Source organism: Myxocyprinus asiaticus, chromosome 14, assembly GCF_019703515.2.
Source record: "Myxocyprinus asiaticus isolate MX2 ecotype Aquarium Trade chromosome 14, UBuf_Myxa_2, whole genome shotgun sequence".
Taxonomy (NCBI): domain Eukaryota; kingdom Metazoa; phylum Chordata; class Actinopteri; order Cypriniformes; family Catostomidae; genus Myxocyprinus; species Myxocyprinus asiaticus.
In genome coordinates this window covers 4,440,451-4,464,533 of record NC_059357.1, presented here as the reverse complement: position 1 = coordinate 4,464,533, position 24,083 = coordinate 4,440,451, and the positions used below count along the sequence as shown (strand labels likewise).

The following is a 24,083-nucleotide window of genomic DNA, read 5'->3' as shown; positions in this document are numbered from 1 at the left end:
TCTCTCTCAATTAGAGAAAGAAGGTGCAAATAATAACCTTCTCTCTCAAACTGATTACACCCTTACTCTTTTTATACCCTTTTTAAGGGTATACTTTTTACCCTTACCCTTTTTAAGATTATACCCTTATTGATCAGCCTTATTCTTATGATTTAAAAAAAGAAACTGCTTAAGTGTCACGAAAATAGTTTCACAATGTAAAAATACTCAATTTAGCAAAATATTCCTTTTAATCTTTTGATTTTGGAGTGAATGTGTCCTGGACATGTTTTTCTTGAGATTCACCCAAAACATTATGCACCACATGATGTGCATTTCAGTTATAGATTCCTCCCAGAAGTCTCAACTTGTCTGGGCTAAAAGCATCCGCACGTTTTGGGGATGCAAGTTCCACTTGCAGGAAAGCTGATGTCCGACAGTAAATCCACAGAAGAAACACAGATGGGAATAGGAAGGAAGCAAAACATTCATGTTTATTCCATTTAAAGGGATATCACCATTTTTTGAGTAGCGTCGGAACATCTTTCACAATGTCTTGAAATGCTAATATTCTTAAACTCTAGAGAACAGAGAATCTGCAGTTTACATCAAATCTTTTGTCCAGCAAGCGCCAAACACTGCCCAAGTACAAAGAACGATTGGGGTGAAAATACAGAATGCCAAGCTGAGCTCAGGCCTTGGTAGAGAATCAGAAGCCTGGTTAATATTCCACCTCTGTCTGAGTTGAACCTCTGGATCCTAAATCTGGGCTCTGGTCCCATACGACTAAGATAGCTTCAGCCGTATGCTCTGATCCAGTGCACAGGCCAATAGCAATCTGCAGAGCAGACCAGCATGGACCTCTGGAAAAAATGACGCCACAATGACCCGTGGATGCCAGAAAGAAATATCTGGCCCACTCACTGTTTTTCAACTCTTGTGCCATTCTACTGTTACATTTAGCTGCAGTGTGACTTTGAATTATGTCAGTTTGAAGATTCTCTCAAACTGGAATGTTCAGGAACATGGAAATTCTTTTTTTATTGTCTGATGTATTACAAGGCACACTGAACCTCAGTGACACTACCTAATTACCAACTTACTGTAACAAGGTTGTAATGATGTAGCACTAAATAGCTATTGGTTCTATGCAAAGCTGTAATCACAGCACGTCCTGTCATGAGTCATTAATTCCTATAAGTGGTGACGATAACCAGTTTCAAGTGGCACCAACCTTTGTTTTTCATTCTAGATGGACAAAAGAGGATGTGACAGCTGGTTTCGTAACTTTGATGTAACTTCGATTACATCACCTTTTAAAAAAAACAGTCTTTTCAAAAATGTTTTGGTAACATTTGTGCTTCAATTAAAGACTATTTTATGACAGAGCGGATAGCTTTTAAAAGCAGAGAAGTGAACAATAAAAATTTTTTGGAAATCCTTATGAGCACCAGAAAGTGACATCTATAAACACTTTAAAAGGTGTGATGAGATGAAGGATTTTTCAAAGCCTTCAATTCATAGGCGATCTTCATGAGAAGAAGGCAAGGAGAAACAATTGCCTTTAGTGTATGTAAGCAAAGATAGATTGACGTGTATATTTTGTTTACGACTGTATTTATAAAAGAGTGTCTCATTTGTTATCTAAAAGTATATAACTTTCCCCCAGGAACACTATATTTATAAATAGATATCATGCAGTTTAAATTTCCAACTGAAGGACTAAATTGATGCATTTCTTTTTATAAAAGATATAAGAGAAAAAAATGTATAGCTGCATCACAGAATCTCGGTTGACGTGTTCAGACTGGCACACAATGTTCAACACGTTGCCATATTTAACAGGTGGAATTCATTTATCAACATAAAAATGTTGAGAAAGCCATAGATTTCCACAAAAATACTAGACTAACAGCTATTCTACTGAGCCATTATAATTTTGTGCTGAGAGGTGAATAGTGGCCGAAAATGTCTGAAGATTTTGAAGAGATCTTTTCATACAGTAGATGCTGTGCAGTGATTTGCAATGTTTTGTTTTTCAGACATTTGAACTAGATTTTTACATTTTCTGAAGAAATTGTTAGTTGTGCTTACCTGTACAAAACTCACCAACACGACACTCAAAAAAAGGGTTTTTCTTGCTTGTTCAATTTACTTAATTAAAGTGAACAGAAGCAACACAATTACAGAACATTTTGTCACAGCTTGATTGAGTTCTATCTATTTAAATGTGAAAATGGAAGTTTACTTAATCCATTTGAGTTGGGACTACATGAATGCTTCCAATCAGCATGTATTTAGCATGCTAACATTCACGTTCACTAGGTAGATTGACACGTCTAATTTTGTTGCGTTTATCCAATTCAGCTAGGTTTGTGTTGAGATTACATAATCGTTTTAAGTTAAGAAAACTCATTTCAAACATGTAGAACAACTGTCCATGACTGAATCAAGTTTTGTGTGTGTGTGTGTGTGTGTGTGTGCAGAAACAGTGACTCTGTTTCAAAACAACCTCATTTAGATATGCAGTACGAAGATGCTGCACAGTTTTGCAGAGTTTGCACAGACAGCTGTGTATCTGTCTCTATGAATAATATTTTTGGAATAGTTTTATGGGGTGAGATGGTTATTGACATTGACAGAGATGTGAAATCTGCTCATTTCATTCCTAGAATACCTCCTGTGCGGAGATCTCCCCTTCAAAAAGGAGCTCAGCTATGAGTTGAAGCCAAGGTCTGCCTGGAGAACTTGTCACTGTGAGCACATCTGGATAAGCAACCACAGGAAAACTCCAGGTTTATTGATTGTACACATACATCATGCTAATTTTATGTTCAGTTTAATTCCAGACTGCAAATGTTTTCCTTTTCCATGAAAATGTGGTTTACTGCCATTTATGCAAAGCCAATGAAAACATTTATGGATAGCATTTTATGTTTGTGAGTAATCTGTAATCCTAATCTTAAGGAAGAAATTTGCTCCAAATATTACGATTATGCAGTCAAATATATATATATATATATTTTTTTTAATGCAGCTCTTTGACAGATGATGTGCAATGTATTCGGCATTAAAATACTTTCTCCTTTTACAGCTTAATATGCAGAGACAACTGTAAGTAAACCATTTGTTGGTTGATTTCCACAAAAAGTGTTTGTGGCATCAAAACTTTGCTGTTTGTTTAAGCAGTCCAAAATGTAAACTTCTGGCTCCATCAATGGCATGAGTTTGGGGCGGGACTACCTATTTGTCTGAAGACGTGGTTGTGTGTTGGGAAACCTGTTTGGAAACAATTCTTATTTTCCTTAGGGTCAGGGTTGGGGTTAAGGGTTAGGGTTAGGTAGGGTTAGGGATAGGCACTGCTGGTGGCACAGCTTTTAACAAAAATATGAAAATATGTGAATATTTAATATGTGCCTAAAGCTGTGTGGTTATCAGAAAATGAATTACATGTTTACAAGCTGAAATATTAACATTAATTACCCATTTTAATACATATGTTTTCTGTAATCAGCTTGAGACTTTATTGTGTTTGGTTAACAGTTGTGAAGCAGTTAACCGGCGTCTTGCCATTGCTTTAGCCTTTGTGGGAGCTTTACTCGATCTGTCTTCAGGGCGAGTAGACGCACAGCAGAAAGAGTTCAAACATTGACCCTTTAATCCTCAGTACTGTGACTCTCACATGATGCTGGTATGCCTTGCCACGGCCCACTCGCTCTGTGCATCACTCCCTTGTTCTGTCTTCTCAACTGACCAACATCCACAGAAGTTTGGAGGACATACAGAGTCCTCTCCCGGTATTTGGGAGACATGGGGCGTTTTTCGTCTTTTAGGAGATTTCTCTTTTTCTGGGATCGAAGGAATAGTTTCCATAATGGAGAAAAAAGGCCTCTCATATCAAAGGTAATGTGATTTCTTTATTATTTATTTTCTTAAATTAATCTTTTTATAGTGGCTAAATTTCTGTCGGTTGAGATTGTAATTTCATAATACTATTGGCTTGTCCAATGGTGTGAGTTTTGGGGTGTGACTATCCATTTGTACAACCAGGGGGAGTTTTCTGGATTCTGTTTGAATTTTGTTTTTAGTTTGGTGTCGCTAGTGTCGCAGAATAACTTCATCTTGTCAACAAACGTGATGTTTTTGACATTATGGAAAAAGAAAGGGGGGAATTCACATAAATTAAGTCTGTGTTGTTTTAGCCCCCGATTCACTTATGGAATATAAAAATCAAGTAACAGCGTAAACATGCCTGAAAATGAGTACTGAACGCAATTTGGAGGCTGCAATTTTCTATCTTGCGGGCCGAATCAGTGTGTCAGGTTGTGGAGGATGCAGCAGATTACTGCTATCTGGCATGCTTTAAAAGTTGTTTAAAATGCCGAAAGTGCACTCGACTACACAGTTATTAACGTGCATTAATACTGTTATTACCGTGCGTTATTACCCAGATATATCCAAATTTTTGGGTATATTCCGGTATAATGCTCTTAATCAATTTTTCATCATTTGATAAATAATTTCGGCCATTATAGCTATAAAATGTGCACAAATGTCTCTTTTTAAACTAAATAGCATTTACCATCTGCTTAGGCAGTAATAGTGCACTATTAATTGCGCCAGTGCTGACTCTTGTGAATAAGGCGCAATCTATAATAAACTAAATTTACATAAAGGTAGCTTATTTACACTGAACAAAAATTAAAAAAGATGTGCATTTAAATATGCATGATGCAGTGGTATACTAGCACAGATAGAATCTGGATAAACTGGATTGCAGGTTCTTAGCAAATAAGACTAGCGAATTATGGTCAACTACCTTAGCGAACTAGGTTTTTGCACTGAAATACCGCATCCAAAAGTGGCACAACTGCTATGTGAATTCACAAAGAGTGACTTTTGCAACAGCCAATCAGGTGACTCTTCGTCGTCTCCTTCTAAAACGTGACAATTACTTTCTTCCGTCATACAAAACATACTCTTTAAGCTTCAAATCATCCTTACAGACTCTACTGTATGGTTAGGTTTAGATATGGGTTAGGGCATAAAATTAATAAGCATGTACACAATGTCTGACACGCAGAACTTTCACTTCCGCATTTCACATCCGGGTATTTGTACGTCTAGTACGATTTCATACGATTTAGCCAACTTGTACAAATTTGTACAACTTCTCATGAGATCAGGTTGGGTAAGGTTATGAACGGTTTAAGCATTCACCGATCGGCACACATAGACTTTTGCCCATTAACCGGATTTCACGTTGCATGTATGCTGTTCTTACTGGCTTATCCAGTGTGCGCAAGTGTTGTGCACATGATTGTTTGCATTTTGATGTCAAAAGCAGAGAATAATCTATTGATTTTAAGTTTCATTTAAACACAGTTTTCTTGTGTTGTATGGATTTTTTGAATTTGCTGATTTTTCATTATTTTCAGCATATTGGTAAATGCACTTAAAATGATCAGGCTAATCCACTGCCATCCAAATTCATGAACTTTCTCCATCTTCTTCCATCAAGGGAGATGTGAAAGCAGGGGGTAACTCATCCGTCTTGTATCTGGGAACTGACGACAGTTCGGGAAGTCAAACCAGCTCCAGTTCCTCCAACCATGTAGGTCCAACCAAAGGAACATCATGGAACATCTTCAACTCACATGGACCCAGTTCGTCCAGTTGGAGCGACTATCTGTTGAAGTATCTCCTCATCACAAGCAACCTGCTCTTTACTGTTCTTGGTCTGGTTACACTAGTAGTCGGACTCTGGGGTCTGATCAATAAAGAATCTTTTGCTCAGGAGAAGATCAGCGGTATTGGGACAGACCCCATGCTCCTCTTCACGTTCCTTGGTTTTACTGTTGCTCTACTGAGTCTGACAGGATGCGTAGGGGCGTTGCGGGAGAATCTGTGTCTTCTCCGGACCTTCTCAACTGCTGTGCTGCTCCTAGTGGTGGCTCAGATACTGGCAGCGATCATTGTGTACAGCTTGCAAGGCCAGATCATGGAGTATTTGCGCTCAGGCATGCTGGCTGCTATGGTGCGGTACCAGGACGATCTGGACCTGAGGTTCATCACTGATGAGATCCAGACGGGTCTACAGTGCTGTGGTGCAGATACATACAGAGATTGGGAAATCAATGTGTGAGTGGAAATTCAAGAGAGGGGCTGACATCATTAGTAATTTTATTTAGTTTCCAAGGCTACATTAGTCCAAAGTTCCTGTTAAGTATGCAGATTATATAACTTAATTTGAAAATGAGAACCCCCTCGAGCATTTGCTGCTTTCCAACTATAAGTTCTGAGCTCATAAGTGGTGGTGTGGATTTTCTCCTACTTGTTTTTCTTGATCTTTCTTATGTGTATTTTTAGAATGAGTTTCAGGATATAACATTTCATTTCCCAATTAGGTTTAGCCAATATGAACCAAAAAATTTGCTATTTGATAGAATTTATGTGTCATTTTTTCGATGTTAAAATTATTTCTCTAATTCCTGTGGAATGTACAGGTTTTTTCAAAACCCCAAACATTTATTATTAAGTATATACACCTCAAATCATGGAATAAAATACATATAAATATATCGTATCAGCGGCATTTGTGGCATGATGTTTATAACCACCAAAATGTATTTCGACCCGCCCCTCGTTTGAATAGAAGTGAATGGGGCCAGTCCATAAGCGCTAAAACACACATAGTTTGAAAAGTATAGGCACAAGGCATAAACATTATACATGTTAAAATGATTTTAGTTTGGTAAAATTGCTTACTAACCTTATCTTTGTGAAGTTATATCATTACAGGATTATAGTATTCCGTTGTCATGACAACAAAGTTAAAATATTGGATATAACTTTACACATATAAGGTTAGTAAGAAATGTTATCATCCTAAAATCAGGTTAACATGTATAATGTTTATTTGTAAAAATAAAAAAAATTAAAAAATCCCTTACATTGAAAGAAGGACCATTTTTAGGGACCAGAATATCTTTTAATTTGTTCCAGTAAGCATCCACACAGAACAACCATAGCAAAGCCCTAACAACAACTCAGAACACCTTAGCAACTATATAGTACTGTGAAAACCACCCACAACAACCTGGCATTTTCTTCATCACTTTCATTGCATCTTTTTTCCTCATTTAATGAAAGTGAATGGTGACTGAGGCTGTCATTCAGCCTAACATCTCCTTTTGTGATCAGCGGAACAAAGAAAATAAATGATGACAGAATAAAACTTTTAGGTGAACTATCCCTTTAAACATAAACTGCATGCAAAAGCATGATTACATGGCAAATCCATTAATGAACCTTTCCGATATCCCTTTCTCTGTCACAGATATTTCAACTGTTCAGCTCCAGGGGTCCAGGCCTGTGGTGTGCCACCCTCCTGTTGTGTAGATCCTCTGGAGAACGGGACCGTATGGAACTCCCAGTGTGGAGTAGGTGCCCTACAGCTGGACGAGTTCTCTGCCCAGAGTGTCATCTTCCTGGGCGGCTGTTTGGGCAGCATCTCGCGCTGGATAGAGCACCATGGTGGAGTCATTGGCACAGTATCTATAGTTCTGCTGGGAGTCCAGATCCTCACTCTGGTCATAACGGCACGTCTGCTGCAGAAGATAAACTGGAACAGAGCGCAACATGATGTATATTCATAATGACTGCATTATGAACAACTGAATGTTTTCAATAACACAATATTGTGCCATAGTGTTTCTCAAACATCCTGGACTTCATTTGCATTGGACATCTTGAGATCTTAAACTATTGTTTATACTTTAGAAAAAGATGGAAGTCTATTTTTATTATGGCATGTACAGTACAAATCTTGAAAGCAATACAAGGTTTCTGCCTGTTATTGTAAACAATAGATCAATGTAATTCACCATAGCTTATGTGATGTCCTACACCTGTGGGAACTGATTTCATACATCCACTAAAAATAAATCAATGCAAAAATGACTCAGAAAAGTAAAGTTCTAAAAAAAAGATCTAACATAATTTGTTTGCATATGGTGTCCAAATACTTTTTGGGACTTTAATTGGTTTAAATATATGCAGATTTAAGCACTTGGCCAATCCAGTTGAATATGCTTAAATGCGCATCAAGGGGGTGATAGATTTACCTTCAAAAGTCTGTGCCATTAAACTGGATTTGTTATTATTCAGGTAAGTTGCTATAAATATACTGACTTTAACATACTTGCTCAGCAATATTCTCTTCAAACTGTTGCCTTGAAAGAGAAAACTCACCGTAGAAGTTGACAGTTCACTTTAATCTCGCTATAGCACCCCTTGTGGCAACACTGAGAATGCAACACGTACTTGCGATCTGACAATTTATTTTTATTATCCCCTTTTCTCCCAATTTGGAATGCCCAGTTCCCACTACTTAGTAGGTCCTCATGGTGGTGTGGTTACTCACCTCAATCCGGGTGGTGGAGGACAAGTCTCAGTTTCCTCCGCTTCTGAGACCATCAATCCACGCATCTTATCATTGTGCATGACACCGTGGAAACTACCAATATGTGGAGGCTCATGCTACTCTCCGCGATCCATGCACAACTTACCACACGCCCCATTGAGAGCGAGGACCACTAATCACGACCATGAGGAGGTTACCCCATGTGACTCTACCATCCCTAGCAACTGGGCCAATTTGGTTGGCTAGGAAACCTGGCTGGAGACACTCAGCACACCCTGGATTGGAACCCACGACTCCAGGGGTGGTAGTCAGCGTCAATACTCGCTGAGCTACCCAGGCCCCGATCTGACAAATTTTTTAAAGCAATTATGCGAGAAATAGAAAAGCACAAAAACATTAACATAGTTGTGTAAAGTATTTTTTGGCCTTTAGACTGTATTTAGCACATAATATACAGTATGTCTCAATATAGGATTGACCAGAAGTTAGAGAACCACTCAGCAGTCTGTTGAAAAGTATGAAAATCATCAAGATTTATTTTATGTTCAAACCCTTTCTGTTCTGCTGGGGATTGAGTCCGACAGCGTCTCTTGTATCGACTCAATCTTGTACGGTTCTCCAACATTATAAGGCCAATAAACCAGGCCGAACTCTCGCAGAGAGCTGCTCCCAGTTCTCGCTCCATGAACAGACGCTGAGACCTCACAGCACCCAAACAAACTTTGTACAAGACACAACTTGGCAGCTTGACAAAATTAAAACATAAACATCCATTATAAAAAAAAGACTTGTACATTGATGTTTGCAGAGTAACAAGGAAATAAAAGCTTGTAAAAAGCAAGAAGTGGCACCTAAAATGCATATTACATATCAATATGACAATGCTAATACTCATAATAACTCTAAGTGACTAAAAGCCTCCCATGGGCAGATCACATTAAAGTCTATAAGAGAGAACAATATAACTACACACTCACATGCATATCGTCTCAGGCCAAGTCCATACTAATATGCATTTGTTTGAAAATGCTTTAATTTGACTACGTTTATGACTAAAATCCACATTGGAATGCCACTGAAAACTGAAAACACTCTCCATAACTGCATACTTTGGAAAGGATGATGTTAGGAAACTTTATATGCATTGATGTAGCCTCAATGTCTCAGATAGGACTTGGAAATATAAAGAGGGGTTTCAGAGTCCACTTGTGAAAATCCTTCTATTTTGTATTTTTCTGCAATATTTCTAATCTAATTTTATTACATTTTTCTGCACATTTTTTTATGCTTTTTTTTCATCATAAATTCTCATATATCAAATTTGAGTAAAAAATGTAATTGCAAATTAAACGTGAATTTCGTAATCTCTCGATCCCAGGTTTTCACTGTGGACATGAATCCCTCTGTCTATACTGAATATAGTTTTTGGCTCAAAAGTTGTACGCACCAGTTCCCAAGCCCTCCATTCCAGGAATGTCTTCGCCAAATTTGACCAACACTGTGGGAGATTAATTAATATTATCATAACACTGTATCAATTTAGTGTAATCTATTTGAGCAATACTAAATCCATCCAATAGCAATATAAAATCTGGAAAAATAATTGTAATTTACCCAATGACACCGCTCTTGAACTGCCGCGTTGACCTCTGTTTGAACTTGGGCGGGCCCTTGCGGGGACTGCTAGGCACCGTGGCCCATGTGGCCTCACTTTATGCTTTAAGGCCTCCATAGAGTGTGGATTTGCTCGGTAACTTGAGGAAGCCAATAGCAACTCCTGGACACTAATTTGACTTGATGATCTGTTGGAGATTAAGAGAACAAGACAAAATATGAAAGTTTTCAAAAGTTGGTGAGTTGACAAGCAATACTTTATATTATGCTAGAACTGGTAGTTCAAAAATTACATCAACTGGTTGATATCATTAGTTGTGAACACATATTTTTGTATTAGAAATTAATCACAACTCAAAAGACATTTCCATTTTTATATTCATAAGGTGTTTCTTTTTTGAAACTCCAAATCCAAATGGAACTAATTTATCAAAATATGATCATCGAAAATAATTCATTAATTAACTGTTAAATAATTTTAAATAATTATATTTAAATATATGTTATAAATATAATAATTCAGAAAATCAAATACATTACATTATTGAGGCAGACGAGTTGAAGCATTGATTAGGCAATACAAAAAGTACCTTCAGAAAGCAATATACTGTTTATTTCCATGCATATCATTTTACTTAAGCCTATGATTGGGTTACAGTTCACATCAATCCATTTTGCAATTGAATTTGTCGATCTGTCCAAGGAAGACTTATAATAAAGTCTTTTTTAAAAACACGACAATGTATAGACAGTTTCGGAACGTTGCGAAGCGTCATAAACACTGTGTTTTTAGGATGCTGTGTCAAGTTAAAAGTTTGAAACGTAAAAAAAAAAAAAAACACATTTTGAGACCCCTGCATGCAGAGTTGCGCTCCGTCCAGCTGTGTTTGAGCGCAAGAACGCGGCTTCATCTTGTGCTGTTTGCTGTTCAGCTGCGTGTTGCCTGTATTGCTGGAGTTGCGCTTACTGCCCCCTGATGACTCGTAAAAACATGAAGCTGACCATTCCTTATTTCAGTACGGCTGCATGATTAAATGCATACATTTTTTTATACAATTAATCTCACTGAATAAAACACGTTAAATCAACAGCCCTTATAATGATAAATCCCTGGGCAGTCAGTGTCCAGACTCAGTACTTGTGGTGATGAATTAGACTCCCTCCCTCTTACAATTATATTGCCCCCGTTCAATCTGCTGTTCTGAAGGTTTCTGATTAATCTCATTAGATGAAGGTCAGTGCATAATAAAAAGAATTTGCTAGCGGTCAAACTCTCCCATTCATCTACTAATGCACACAACGGTTTGTTCTTTGAGCTTACTATCCAGATACTAAGGGATCCTTGTGGTGTAAAAGAGGATATTGTAAACACTTCCCATGAACGTTACCCTGTTTTACCCGTTTTAAAATGTCCTTTTTGACATTTTTATGTGCACTGAAGACACAACCATCACTGATATCCAAGCCCTTAATATACAGTAGCCCCAAAACATATTTGAACATTTAAGCCACACTTTAAATGTACCGTTTGAATATCACTGCATTAGTGGAATGTGCTTCAGTGGAAACAAGAAAATCTGACCTTTAGTACTAGTTACTCGATTCCGATTGGCCAATTGCGCCATCTAGCAATCTGATTGATTGCAGATGTATGAGTAAAATAAGGTCTGTGGTAAACATAACTCAAAGATACTTGGAGATTTTGTTCCAAATACATAAATTACACACAATCATACCCCAGACGTAAAGCCCATGTGTTTTGTTTATTAAAGTAGGCTGCTAACAAGTTGCTAAATAAGGACGGTTTTCCATTTCCTCAGGCACATTCACTCACATGCTTGTGGTAGTTGTAATCCTTATTTAGTAGCTTGTTATAGAAGGGTATACTGTAGCTGCAGGCATTGCTCCAAAAAGGGGTGTGAGCTCCAAATCACCATTAAAGATATAGGGAGCCCCTTACCTAACCCTATACCTAACCTTAACCATGAATGGAAGTGCATTTGTGACAAATTATCCAACAGCAGTTTTAAAGCTTCACAAGGGAAAACAGAAGAATATAACAAAAATATTTATGGTTGTTGGTTCATTTACTTTCTTGGAGCGGTATCCTTACAATACCAGATGCAAATCAATGGCTGTAATCATTCTGAACAAAACACACAACACAATCTATAAATTGTTGTGAAAAGATTAACTGTTATAGGATAAGCCTAACTTCGTTTATCGCAATTACCTTTCCGAATACATAGTTTAGATGAACTGAAAGCCCAAGCGAAAATCTCAGAAACCGAAAACTTCGGAACACCATGTTTGTATATGGCAGAAATAATAGGAGTCGTATGGTAGAATGCCATTTCAAACTCGGCCCAGGATAGCTAACGAATAGACGTCACGGCTGAACAGCTTTTTTTCTGAATAACAACCGCACATTCAGGAATTAATGCTGCCTTCACGTGCTATCAGAATTATCGTAAATATGAGGTTCCCACTCGGAAGTTGCACATGAATGACCGCTCAAGTCGTAATTACAACTGGGAAACTCTGAGATCATTTTGATACCTGAGTTTCCGAGATGGGAGGGGTCGTAAACTTCTAACATGGCGGAGGAGAGTACGGTTTCTGTAGTGAATGACAGGTTTTGTTCATTTTTAGAAATACAGCTAATTGTTAGCGCTTGCCGTTTTGGTTATATTCATTTATGTATATCAGCAACCATTCTATGCGTGTTGTAAATTTTTACACCGTGAAAATAGCTTGTATTTGACCAAAATTCCATTATAGTCAGCAAGCTAACTGAGTGATATGTATTATGGTGTCAAAATAAAAGCTCCTCACGAAATATGTATGAATGAACCTGACGTAATCCATGTTTCCTGTTCTTTACGGCAACAAAGCACGTGAATACGACGTACTTGTAATTATCACTTCAGAAGTGGGAAGTAGGTTAATTCCGATAGCACATGATGGCAGCATAAGTGATAGCAGATCGATCATCTGGGTATTGTGTGTCATCTTTGCTACTTCACGTATCACTCTGAAATCTCTACAAGTAAGCTAATAAAATAATTTAAACGCAAATCAATATTTCATGTCCATTTATTTTTGTATTTATTTGGCAAGTAATTAGCGGGATAATAAGCAGTCAGGCGGTATTTTCACAAAATAAACACTAACAGAACTCGCGTCGGGGTCCTGATCACCTACGATAGGCTGACTTTACATTATCCCTTATATAAAAACAGCTCTCAATTGAATTCTAGATATGGATATTTACTTCTAAAATTGGGATACAACATAAAGATATGCCTACAGGAGTTGGTTGGTGATCACACATCAGAATATACCAGATTTATGTCTGATTTTGTTTCTGCCCTTAGAACTGTGAACAGCTCACATATGCACACACATGACATGTCTAGGGTGGTCATCTTGAACTCCATGTTCTACTTATGCAATACATTTTTCTGAATAGCCCATTCAGACGTCCCCTGTGTGGTGTGAGCCCTCAGTTCAGTGTGATCAGCAGTCTGTGAGTTAATCTGAACATCTCCATTCATTACGAGAATGGATTAACATGCCTCTCCAATCTGAGCAAGTCACAGCCTCACAACAATAACTCAAATATACTGTCAAGTAATGTATGTTTCTATCTCACATCTGGTTCTTGAATATATTTATATATATTTTTTTAAAGTTATTTACTAAGTTTTATTAAAAGTCAGAGAGTTATTCTCCCTCTTCCTTTGTTTATAGGACAGCAGCAGTAGCTATATGTCTTCATGATTCATGTGGCCACATAAATCTAAAAGCCATGTGTGAGAAACAGGCTGCAGTATCAGACTTGAAAAGTCCTTTTCAATCTAACATAGCCAAACACATTTTTATAGCATGTTTTTAGGGTATACATTCTGGAAATATCTCTAAAAGACAAGAGTTTCAATGCAAAGCAATCAAAAGGCAATTTTAATGATGCAACAATAAAACAAAGCTGCTGAACAGTTTGACAAATTCAACAGTAAAAATGTAATCCACACCAGTTGTGCATGAACAAGCACCACTCACATTCTTTTTAAGTAAACATCTACAGGATTTTATTAAACTAAATGCATGGGTGTTTCGGCAAACATTATTTGCTACACAGTCTAAATAGACATACTGTACAATTTACATAATTTCAGTAGTACACCCAAATGTCAATAGCCATATCAAACTGTTCATGTGTTAAACTTGCTATAGTTTACTTCCATGTTGCTTCTTTTTCAGATAGTAATGTCAAATAAAAATCAAGTCAATCAACATGTATGTTAGATCCAATACCAACTAAACTCTTAAAAGAGGTATTCCCAGTAATCTCAGAACCTCTTCTTAATATTATTAACTCCTTGCTATCCTTAGGACATGTCCCAAGAAACTTTAAAATGGCAGTTATCAAACCATTATTAAGAAGCCACAGCTTGATCCTGGAGAACTGGCTAATTTTAGACGGATTTCAAATCTCTCATTTATGTTGAAAATACTAGAAAAGATGTCATCCCAACTATGTTCATTTCTACAGAGAAATTGAATATATGAACAATTTCAATCAGGATTTAGGCCCCATCACAATACAGAGACTGCACATACCAGAGTTACAAATGACTTGCTCTTATCATCTGATCGTGGCTGCATTTCTCTTCTAGCGCTTTTAGATCTTAGCGCTGCCTTCGACATGATAGATCATGACATTCTCTTGAACAGGCTGGAGAATTATGTTAGCTTTAGTGGACTTGCATTAGAATAGTTTAGGTCTCATTTATCAGACTGCTACCACTTTGTATGTGTAAACGAGAAATTGTCAAATCAAACAAAAGTATGGAGTGCCACAGGGATCAGTTTTAGGGCCTCTGCTTTTCTCCTTATATATGCTTCCACTTTATATTTCTTCTAAAACCGACAAAATTTCACAATTCTCCAAATTAGCAGAGTGTATCAATGAAATCAAAGATTGGATGGCCAGAAATTTCCTTCTACTCAATTCTGACAAAACAGAGGTACTAATGATTGGACCAAAAACCTCAAAAAAATAAGCTGCTAAAATATATTTTGACTCTTGATGGATGTACTGTTACGTCACCTTCTACAGCAAAGAACTTAGGTGTCATATCTGATACCAATCTGTCCTTTGAAAATCAAATTTCCAATGTTTGTAGAACAGTATTCTTCCACTTCAGAAATATTGCTAAATTACGACACATGCTCTCTGTTGCTGATGCCGAAAAACAAATTCATGCATTCATGACCTCACAACTAGATGATTGTAATGCATTACTGGGAGGATGTACTGCAAGTTCAATAAATAAACTTCAATTGGTTCAAAATGCAGCAGCCAGAGTGCTGACTAGAACCAAGAAATATGACCATATTAGCTCCATTCTATCATTGTTACATTGGCTACCTTTTAAATTGCGTATTAATTTTTAAATTCTGTTAACTACATACAAAGCTTTGAATGGTCTAGCTCCACAGTACGATTACGATCACAAAATTCTGGCCTGTTAATAGTTCCTAGAATATCAAAATCCACAAAAGGAGGTAGATCCTTTTCCTGTTTGGCTCCTTAACTATGTAAGAGTCTCCCTAACACTGTTCGGTACACAGACACACTCACTGAGTTTAAGTCTAGACTAAAGACTCATCTATTTACCCAGGCATACACCTAATTTATCCTTCAACTCACAATTAGGCTGCTTTAGTTAGGAAACATTTCTCATAATCTATAACTCTGCAACAAACTGAATGGCATCTACGCTAATATTATTCTATTTGTATCCCTGTCTCAACCTCGGGATTCATATCCTGAGGTTACCAAAGCCAGCCAGATCCAACTCCGTTCCTGCTTGGTGTCGGACTCCACCGCTACGTGTCGCTGAGTGATGACGAAAAAACTACAGCCGGTGCCAGCCAGACATCACTTCGGTCTTTTACGATGGACTTCAGAGGATGAACTGATGCCAACTCCAACTGTAAGACATCGGATACTTCATATGCCGCTGCCTGAACCTTGGATTTAGGATGGACCCCACCAAACCTCACCGATTGAACTGCGATGCACCTCACTGATCTCTGCCTGCATCACCTTTGTCTATTGATAGACTACACTCTTGAAATGGAATACATAGACTATCAATTAATTGCCAACAAAAGCCTTCATCAGCCAACTAACAAAGGACAATTCATCTATATGAACTTCTGCAGTTAATCCAGGATGAACTTCAAAGACATTAGTCATTAATCTTACAGTTCATACAAAATCTTTTTATAAACACTGGCCCTTAACACTTACTTAGTTTAATAATTTTAAACCATGACTTGCACTGCACAAAAATAACTAATATTGGCATTATATTCATGTTGTTTAGTCAGAGGGGAACTGGCCCACACAGTGAGTCTGGTTTCACCCAAGGTTATTTTTCTCCATTAAACAACATCTTATGGAGTTTTGTGTTCCTTACCACAGTCGCCTTCAGCTTGCTCACTGGGGTTATAAATACAATTATTATTAATTATTTAATGTTGTATTTTTACACACAATTTACAAACATATTTAATCAAATTACACAATGATAACTAAGACTTTATAGATATTACAGTTTCATTGTCTGTTAAAGCATGATTTTCTGTAAAGCTGCTTTGAAACGATGTGTGTTGTGAAAAGTGCTATACAAATAAAAATGACTTGACTCATTTAATAATCTGGAGAAAGTAATTCATGCTTGCTTCATCACGACTTGACTATTGCAATGCTCTGTACCTGGGTATAAGTCAGTCTTCTTTATCTTGCCTGCAGCTGGTTCAGAACACTGCAGCAAGGCTCTTGACTAATATCAGGAAGAGAGACTGTATTAAAATTTGTTGTTTTTTTGTTTTCCTTTGACAATGGCTGAGTTCGGAATGGCATACTACCCATACTACTTCTACCATATGTGTCTATGGCAGAAAGTAGTATGAGTAGTATGCCATTCTGAGCTCAGCCAGTTTATTTTCCTTTTCTTATTTGCCCTTAACCACACCTCTAGTCAATGTGGTTTTCTACGTCCTAGTTTCTCCAATTAGGAATTGTCAATTGACTTGCTCACACCCCTGTACATATACTAATCACTGCACCATTATGCTAATGAATATTGATTATAAACACCTGCCTGGACACACAGTAAACTGTGAAGAAACTTGGAGTAACCTGTTGTCCTTGTGTGTTTTCATGAGTAATGTAAGTTTCATTTATAGCTTGATAGTTTATATTATCCTTTTTATTCACCTTAAATATACAGTTGAAGTCAGAAGTTTACATACACTTATGTTGAAGTCATTAAAACTCATTTTTTAACCACTCCACAGATTTTATATTAGCAAACTATTGTTTTGTTAAGTCGTTTAGGACATCTACTTTGTGCATATCATGAGTAATTGTTTTCACTTTTAATTGACTATATCACAATTCCAGTGGGTCAGAAATTTACATACACTAATTTAACTGTGTCTTTAAGCAGCTTGGAAAATTCCAGAAAATGATGTCAAGCCTTTAGACAATTAGCCAGTTAGCTTCTGATAGGAGGTGTACTGAATTGAAGATGTACCTGTGGATGTATTTTAAGGCCTACCTTCAAACTCAGTGCCTCTTTGCTTGACATCATGGGAAAATCAAAAGAAATCAGCCAAGACCTCAGAAAAACAACTGTGGACCCCCACAAGTCTGATTCATCCTTAGGAGCAATTTACAAATGCCTGAAGGTACCATGTTCATCTATACAAACAATAGTACGCAAGTATAAACACCATGGGTCCATGCAGCCATCATACCGCTCAGGAAGGAGACACATTCTGTCTCCTAGAGATGAACATATTTTGGTGTGAAAAGTGCAAATCAATCCCAGAACAACAGCAAAGGACCTTGTGAAGATGCTGGAGGTAACAGGTAGACAAGTATCTATATCCACAGTAAAATGAGTCCTATATCGACATAACCTGAAAGGCTGCTCAGCAAGGAAGAAGCCACTGCTCCAAAACCACCATAAAAAAGCCAGACTACAGTTTGCAAGTGCACATGGGGACAAAGATCTTACATTTAGGAGAAATGTCCTCTGGTCTGATGAAACAAAAAGGGAAAAGGGTGAGGCTTGCAAGCCAAAGAACACCGTCCCAACCGTGAAGCATGGGGGTGGCAGCATCATGTTGTGGGGGTGCTTTGCTGCAGGAGGGACTGGTGCACTTCACAAAATAGATAACATCATGAGGAAGGAAAATTATGTGGATATATTGAAGCAACATCTCAAGACATCAGCCATGAAGTTAAAGCTCTGTCACAAATGGGTCTACATATATATATATACATTCAGGGTTGGGAGGGTTACTTTTGAAATGTATTCCACTACAGATTACAGAATACATGCTGTAAAATGTAATTTGTAACGTATTTCGTTAGATTACTCGAGGTCAGTAACGTATTCTAAATACTTTGGATTACTTCTTCAGCACTGGTAGATTTTTTCACTTGTTTTGACTATAAAAACTCTGCCAGTACAGTAAGACAAAATACACATGTTAAAAATACATTCTCTGAAAAACCGAAATATCTTATGCAGTGTTACTTCTAAAACAAGATAAATCAAATTGATCTTAGATATTTTTTTACAGGAAAACAATACAAAAATTATTATTAAGAATATGATTTTTGCCCTAATATCAAAGGTCTTACTAGAAAAATAGAAATTTTGATCTAATGTGAATTTTCTTGATAAAAAAATATGATTGTGTCTGGTAACATGTGCATGTAAAATGACTAGAAATAGCATTTTATCTTAGCATAAAGCTGACAATTTACACAAGGTTTATTTCTATTTCTTCTGCTCCAAACTTACTTCAAACTTACTTCTCTGTCTGCTCGTATGAATGTAACACATCATAAGTGTTTCACTGCTGTTCAAATGCACTTTGGATCACATCATTTATATGGATAAAAGTTTTCCATCTGAAAGGACTAAATATTAAATGAAACAAATGACAATAAAATGCAAAGTAATCTCTTCAGTAATCAAAATACTTTTAGAATGTAACTGTATTCTAATTATAATGATTTAAACTGTAACTGTAGTGGAATACAGTTACTTATATTTTGTATTTTAAATACGTGATTCCGTTACATGTATTCCGTTACTCCCCAACCCTGCATATATATATATATATATATATATAATGTGAATTTTACCTTAAAGCAGAAAATGCAGCAATAAGTATTACAGCAATCACACTGAAAACAACTGCAGTTGAAGTCCAGATGACTGACATCCTCCATGACTAATATAAGGTAAAGAATCACAATTATAATACCAGTATTGTCAGATTTTATTGCTGATTTGAAATATGTTCTTTGATCGTAATCTTGACCAACCGTTTTTTACATTTCTGTCTTTCCCCATTCAAGTAGATAGCAGCTGCACTGGCATGACTGGAAATAGTGCCCCAAAGATGGCCGACAGTGGACTGACTTGCTAGAAAGACTTTGATAAATAATGTAATGTAAAGTTTAAGGTGGCTTTGATGTTGCATTTTATTTACACAGAACCAAAGCAGCATCAGAACTGCCTTTGATACTAGAGGCTGAGGTGGGTCAGAGCAGGCATAATTTAATCTGGCTTTTATTTGGCATTGCATCTTTACACAGAATTTTGAGCAGGCACAGAGTAGCCTTAACTTGACTGTGTAAAGGCACAATTAGTAAATGAACTTAGAAAATATAAACAGAGAAAATGCCCCAAATCTTTAACATGTGGCCTTTACGGACTTTACAAGGCTTCACTGTAAATACAGAAAGGCATCCTTCAACCTGACCCCTTCAAAGTTTGGAATACAGTTCACCAAGAGATTATTAAAACGATCAAATTCACCAAGAGTTTCTGAATTAAAATAAAGTAGCTAGTGTCAGCATAACACAAATGTTCAATTGAAAGACTGTGAACTATGTGTTTCAAACTGTCCTTCACCCTCACGACATGAACTGAAACTTTCAGTTGAGTTTTCTGTTTTATAGAATCGTTCTTGCATATTTTTCATCAATTATTGATGAAATTATTATTTTAATTATTTAATTATTCAATTATTTTCTAGAAACTGTATTCTTAAAGTCTCTTTCTTGCACTCAGGTGTTCAGGTTTCTTTACAATTGTTTTCTAATGGCAATTTTCCACTGTACGTTACGGTTCGACTCGACTCGACTCTGCGTGCTTTACTTTTCTGAGTTTGCTTTTCCACTGCAGTTTAGTGCCGCCTCAATGTGGGTGGGATTATAGGCTGATCGTCATAGTTGCGTCACCCCATCCAGCTCTCGTTGGATCCTCTCCTCGGCTACAAACGAAAGGAACGTCTGCACCTCGTTTACTGACCACGGCATGGTTTTGCGCACAGCCATTTCTTTTTACAATTCGAAAGTCGCGTGAACGACTGATTGATTTTATTTCATTTGTTGATGTTTTGCATGTTGTCATTAATTACAATTTCTGTTGGCCAAAACAATGGTTTGTTACTTTTTCATTTTATTTATTACTTTTATTATTTTATTGCTGTTTCATGAATCGCTTTGAAATTGTTGAAATTATATATTTTTATTTATATTTTAACTCTTGTACGTCAAGAAAAATAAAGTTACTCTGAGGTCCTTAGAGGACAAAATGTTTAACCCTTTTAAATGCCAGTTTGTTTACATAATGCCACTGTTGTTTTTTATGAAAAAAAAAAAAAAAAACCCCACAAAAACACAAAAATTTAATTAATTTCCATATACTAAATGCTAAGGGGAATTTTTTATTTATTTATTTATTTTTGATTATCAGAGTCTGGGATATGCCAGTGATTAGCAACAACATTGATTTTGATGCATTATTATTTTTTGTGCAGTCATATTTAAAAAAAACAAAAAAAACAAAAAAAACACACACAGTACCTTAGAGGACAAAAATGTCCATGTTAAAAAACTGCCACAAAAATATTATATATTAATATTATTTTCCACTTTCACTGACTTACATCAGTCCGGATCATAACTACCAAATATTCATTCATTTTCAGGATTTTAACCCTATAAATGCCAGTTTGTTTACATAATGCCACTGTTGTTATTTTTACACACACACACACACACACACACACACATTTCTCAATACACACATACAAAACACACTCTGACATCCATACCAACACACACACAAAATTTTAGCTGCATCATTTATTCAGTTGTCCTGCAGTGCTCTATAATACAGCAAACAGAGAATAGGGGAAAAGCATGTATTTGCTCCATAGGCTAAACATGAGAATCTGTTACATCATGTTACTGAATACAGATACAGTAACATCTGGTGGAAAATATTAAAAATGTAAATGCTGAAGTCAGTGCTCTGGAATGAAAGCATAATATCACAGAATTCATGATTTTATGCTTTAATGGCACTGGGATCAAATATTGCAGTTTTAATGGGTTTCAATGGGGACATTTTTGTCCTGAAGGTCCTGAGTGTAACTATTTTGTGTACACAGTGTATTATAGATGTATTATAGGAACTGAGGTTGAAATATCAAAATTCCCCCCAAAATACACACCTTTGGCAAAATTTATGCCGTTGGCATTAACACAACCAAAATGATCGAAAAAAACAAAAATGAAAAAGACAAAAATGTCCCGAAGGTCGCACAAGGGTTAAAGACAATCTTACTAGTCATTTGTGTGTGTGTGTGTGTGTTATTAAATATTTTGATAATGGAAACAGAATTTAAAAAATAATAATGAATAAAGAATAGATAACATAACAAAAAGTCATATAAACAAATTCACCTTCTTTTATGCTCTTCATCTCATTCTGTAAATCTAATAAATGAAATATGAGAAAATCGAGAAGTTAGACGTATGTTTATGATCTGAATAACTGTAAAATCAAATATACCTATTTACTTAATATAATTACACACTGGGTTAATTAGATATGTTATGGATCAAAACAGACTTAAAATTAATAATTAATTAATAACTTAATAAAGTTAAATAAAAAACACCTTCTTGCATTCTCTTATTCTCATATTGTAAATCTAATAAATCAGAAATAAATCAAAGACGACGTAAAATTGCTGTAAAATTGAAATATAATCCATTTTATTACATACTGTATGACTGCTCACTGCACAGCGTGTTTATTAAAGGTTTTGTGGATCAAAACAAGACTTAAAATTAATAATGAATAAATTACTTTATAAAGCCATATGTGTTCTTATGTTAACAAAAACATACATTTAAATTATCCTAATTTGACTACTAAGAATCATTTATATGCACGTTTTTGTTGACAGGTCTAATTTTGTTGGGTTTACTCAAATCAATTAGGTTCCCTCTACAGGATTTATTTGAGTCGAGATTACATAGTAATTTGAAGTAAAGAAAACTCCTTTCAAATATGTGGAACCAAGGGTGTAGATTTGGCTTGAATACTGGGGGAGCTGCAGCGTGAAGCATTTACATGTTTCCATTGATCATGGTATAAATAATGGGGGGTTATTTAATATACATTAAATGCATTTAATATGTGAAAACAAACAATAATTTACCTCTGTTTTTATGAACAAAAGAAGCAAATGTAGCAATCAGTATTCCAGCGATCACACTGAACACAACCGCAATTGAAGTCCAGATGACTGAAATCCTCAAAGATTTGAACATTTTACCTGTAAAACAAAACTGTGATTCAGCACATTGAGTACTTAATGTCCAGTCAAACATTTAATACTCTTTGATTAAAAATGTAAACAATAATTAAAGTTGTATATTCAGTATACAGCACAAAGTACAGCGCACAAAAATATGCAAAAATAGCAGATAATATGCTAATGTTGTTTGCTTTACATAATACAATGTACTTAATTGATTAGGACCTTGAAAAAAGTATTATACACTTCATGCATTACAATTTCATAACAAAACTGCACTAACCTAAATAAAATAAAAAACTAAATATTTTAGATGTATTAATTTAATTTCGAGAAAGATTACGCAATTCAATTTGATGGACTTTTGTTATGAAATTGAAATGTGTAATTCTTAAAAATAGGCTAAAATATGTTTTGAGTGTAATTGGATTCAATACCATTCGATGAATCTTGACTGCCAAACTGAAATTGCAAAGATAAAGTTCCTGTTTGGCATCCTAAATGCATTGGTGTTACACGCAAAAGGTGTAGATAGTCTAAATAATATTTTACCTTCATGGTCTGATTATCTGATCAAAATTTGGTGACAAGACAATGAAATCTATATGTCACCCTATGAAAACACCTAGTGGATTGAACTCAGCATAACTCATGAAATCTGAGAAAAAGATTCATAAAATATGCTGAATTATACCTGATACCTGGCGAACAGTGTTCTGCTGTATTTATTCTATTTTATTAAGCGTGACTTTTCACAGTGTTTATTGTACATATTATTTTTGCGTTATGTGCGGACTGAGAAGGGTCACTATTTGAGTAGTTTAGTACTGGTTTAGTCACTGCTTCGAAGCCAAGTCACGTGATTTCAGCAAACGGGGCTTTGTTACATCATATGGTTTCAAAACGTTTCGGAATATTTCACGGTTGGATGCTAGGAGGCGTCGATCCCACAGTGAAACCCTGAATCAGTGTTAAAGGAATAGTTCATCCAAAAATGAAAATTCACCCTCATTTACTCACCCTAATGCCATCCAAGATGTGTATGAGCTTCTCTTTTCATGTCTTCAGAAGCGATATGTGTGTGAGAAACACATCAATATTTAAGGCATTTTTTACTATAAATCTCCACTTTCACTTTCACATTCTTCTTCTTTTGTTTTTGGTGATTTGCATTATTTGTGCATATCGCCACCTACTGGGCAGGGAGGAGAATTTATAGTGTCTGGGATGGCATGAAAGTGAGCAAATGATGAGAGAATTTTCATTTTTGTGTGAACTATCCCTTTAAATACAGGCTGTAACTGATCTTGAGTCAATTGAGCAATAACTTAGGTCCGGTAAATCA

At 36.2% G+C, this 24,083-nt stretch overlaps 1 protein-coding gene and 1 long non-coding RNA gene across 2 annotated transcripts; one reads left to right on the top strand and one right to left on the bottom strand.

The window, feature by feature from the left end:
* Window positions 1-3,755: 3,755 nt before the first annotated feature.
* Window positions 3,756-7,933, top strand: LOC127452002 (tetraspanin-10). The gene is made up of 3 exons (XM_051717122.1): window positions 3,756-3,882; window positions 5,501-6,120; window positions 7,319-7,933. The coding sequence occupies exons 1-3, from the start codon at window positions 3,790-3,792 to the stop codon at window positions 7,635-7,637; spliced, it is 1,032 nt and encodes a 343-aa protein (XP_051573082.1). The 5' UTR covers window positions 3,756-3,789; the 3' UTR covers window positions 7,638-7,933.
* LOC127452029 (uncharacterized) lies at window positions 7,473-22,744 on the bottom strand. Its single transcript, XR_007899190.1, has 5 exons — window positions 22,640-22,744; window positions 21,876-21,908; window positions 10,019-10,206; window positions 9,852-9,902; window positions 7,473-7,603 (listed from the first exon to the last, which is right to left on the bottom strand). It is a non-coding gene; the product is annotated as an uncharacterized LOC127452029 (long non-coding RNA).
* Window positions 22,745-24,083: the final 1,339 nt, after the last annotated feature.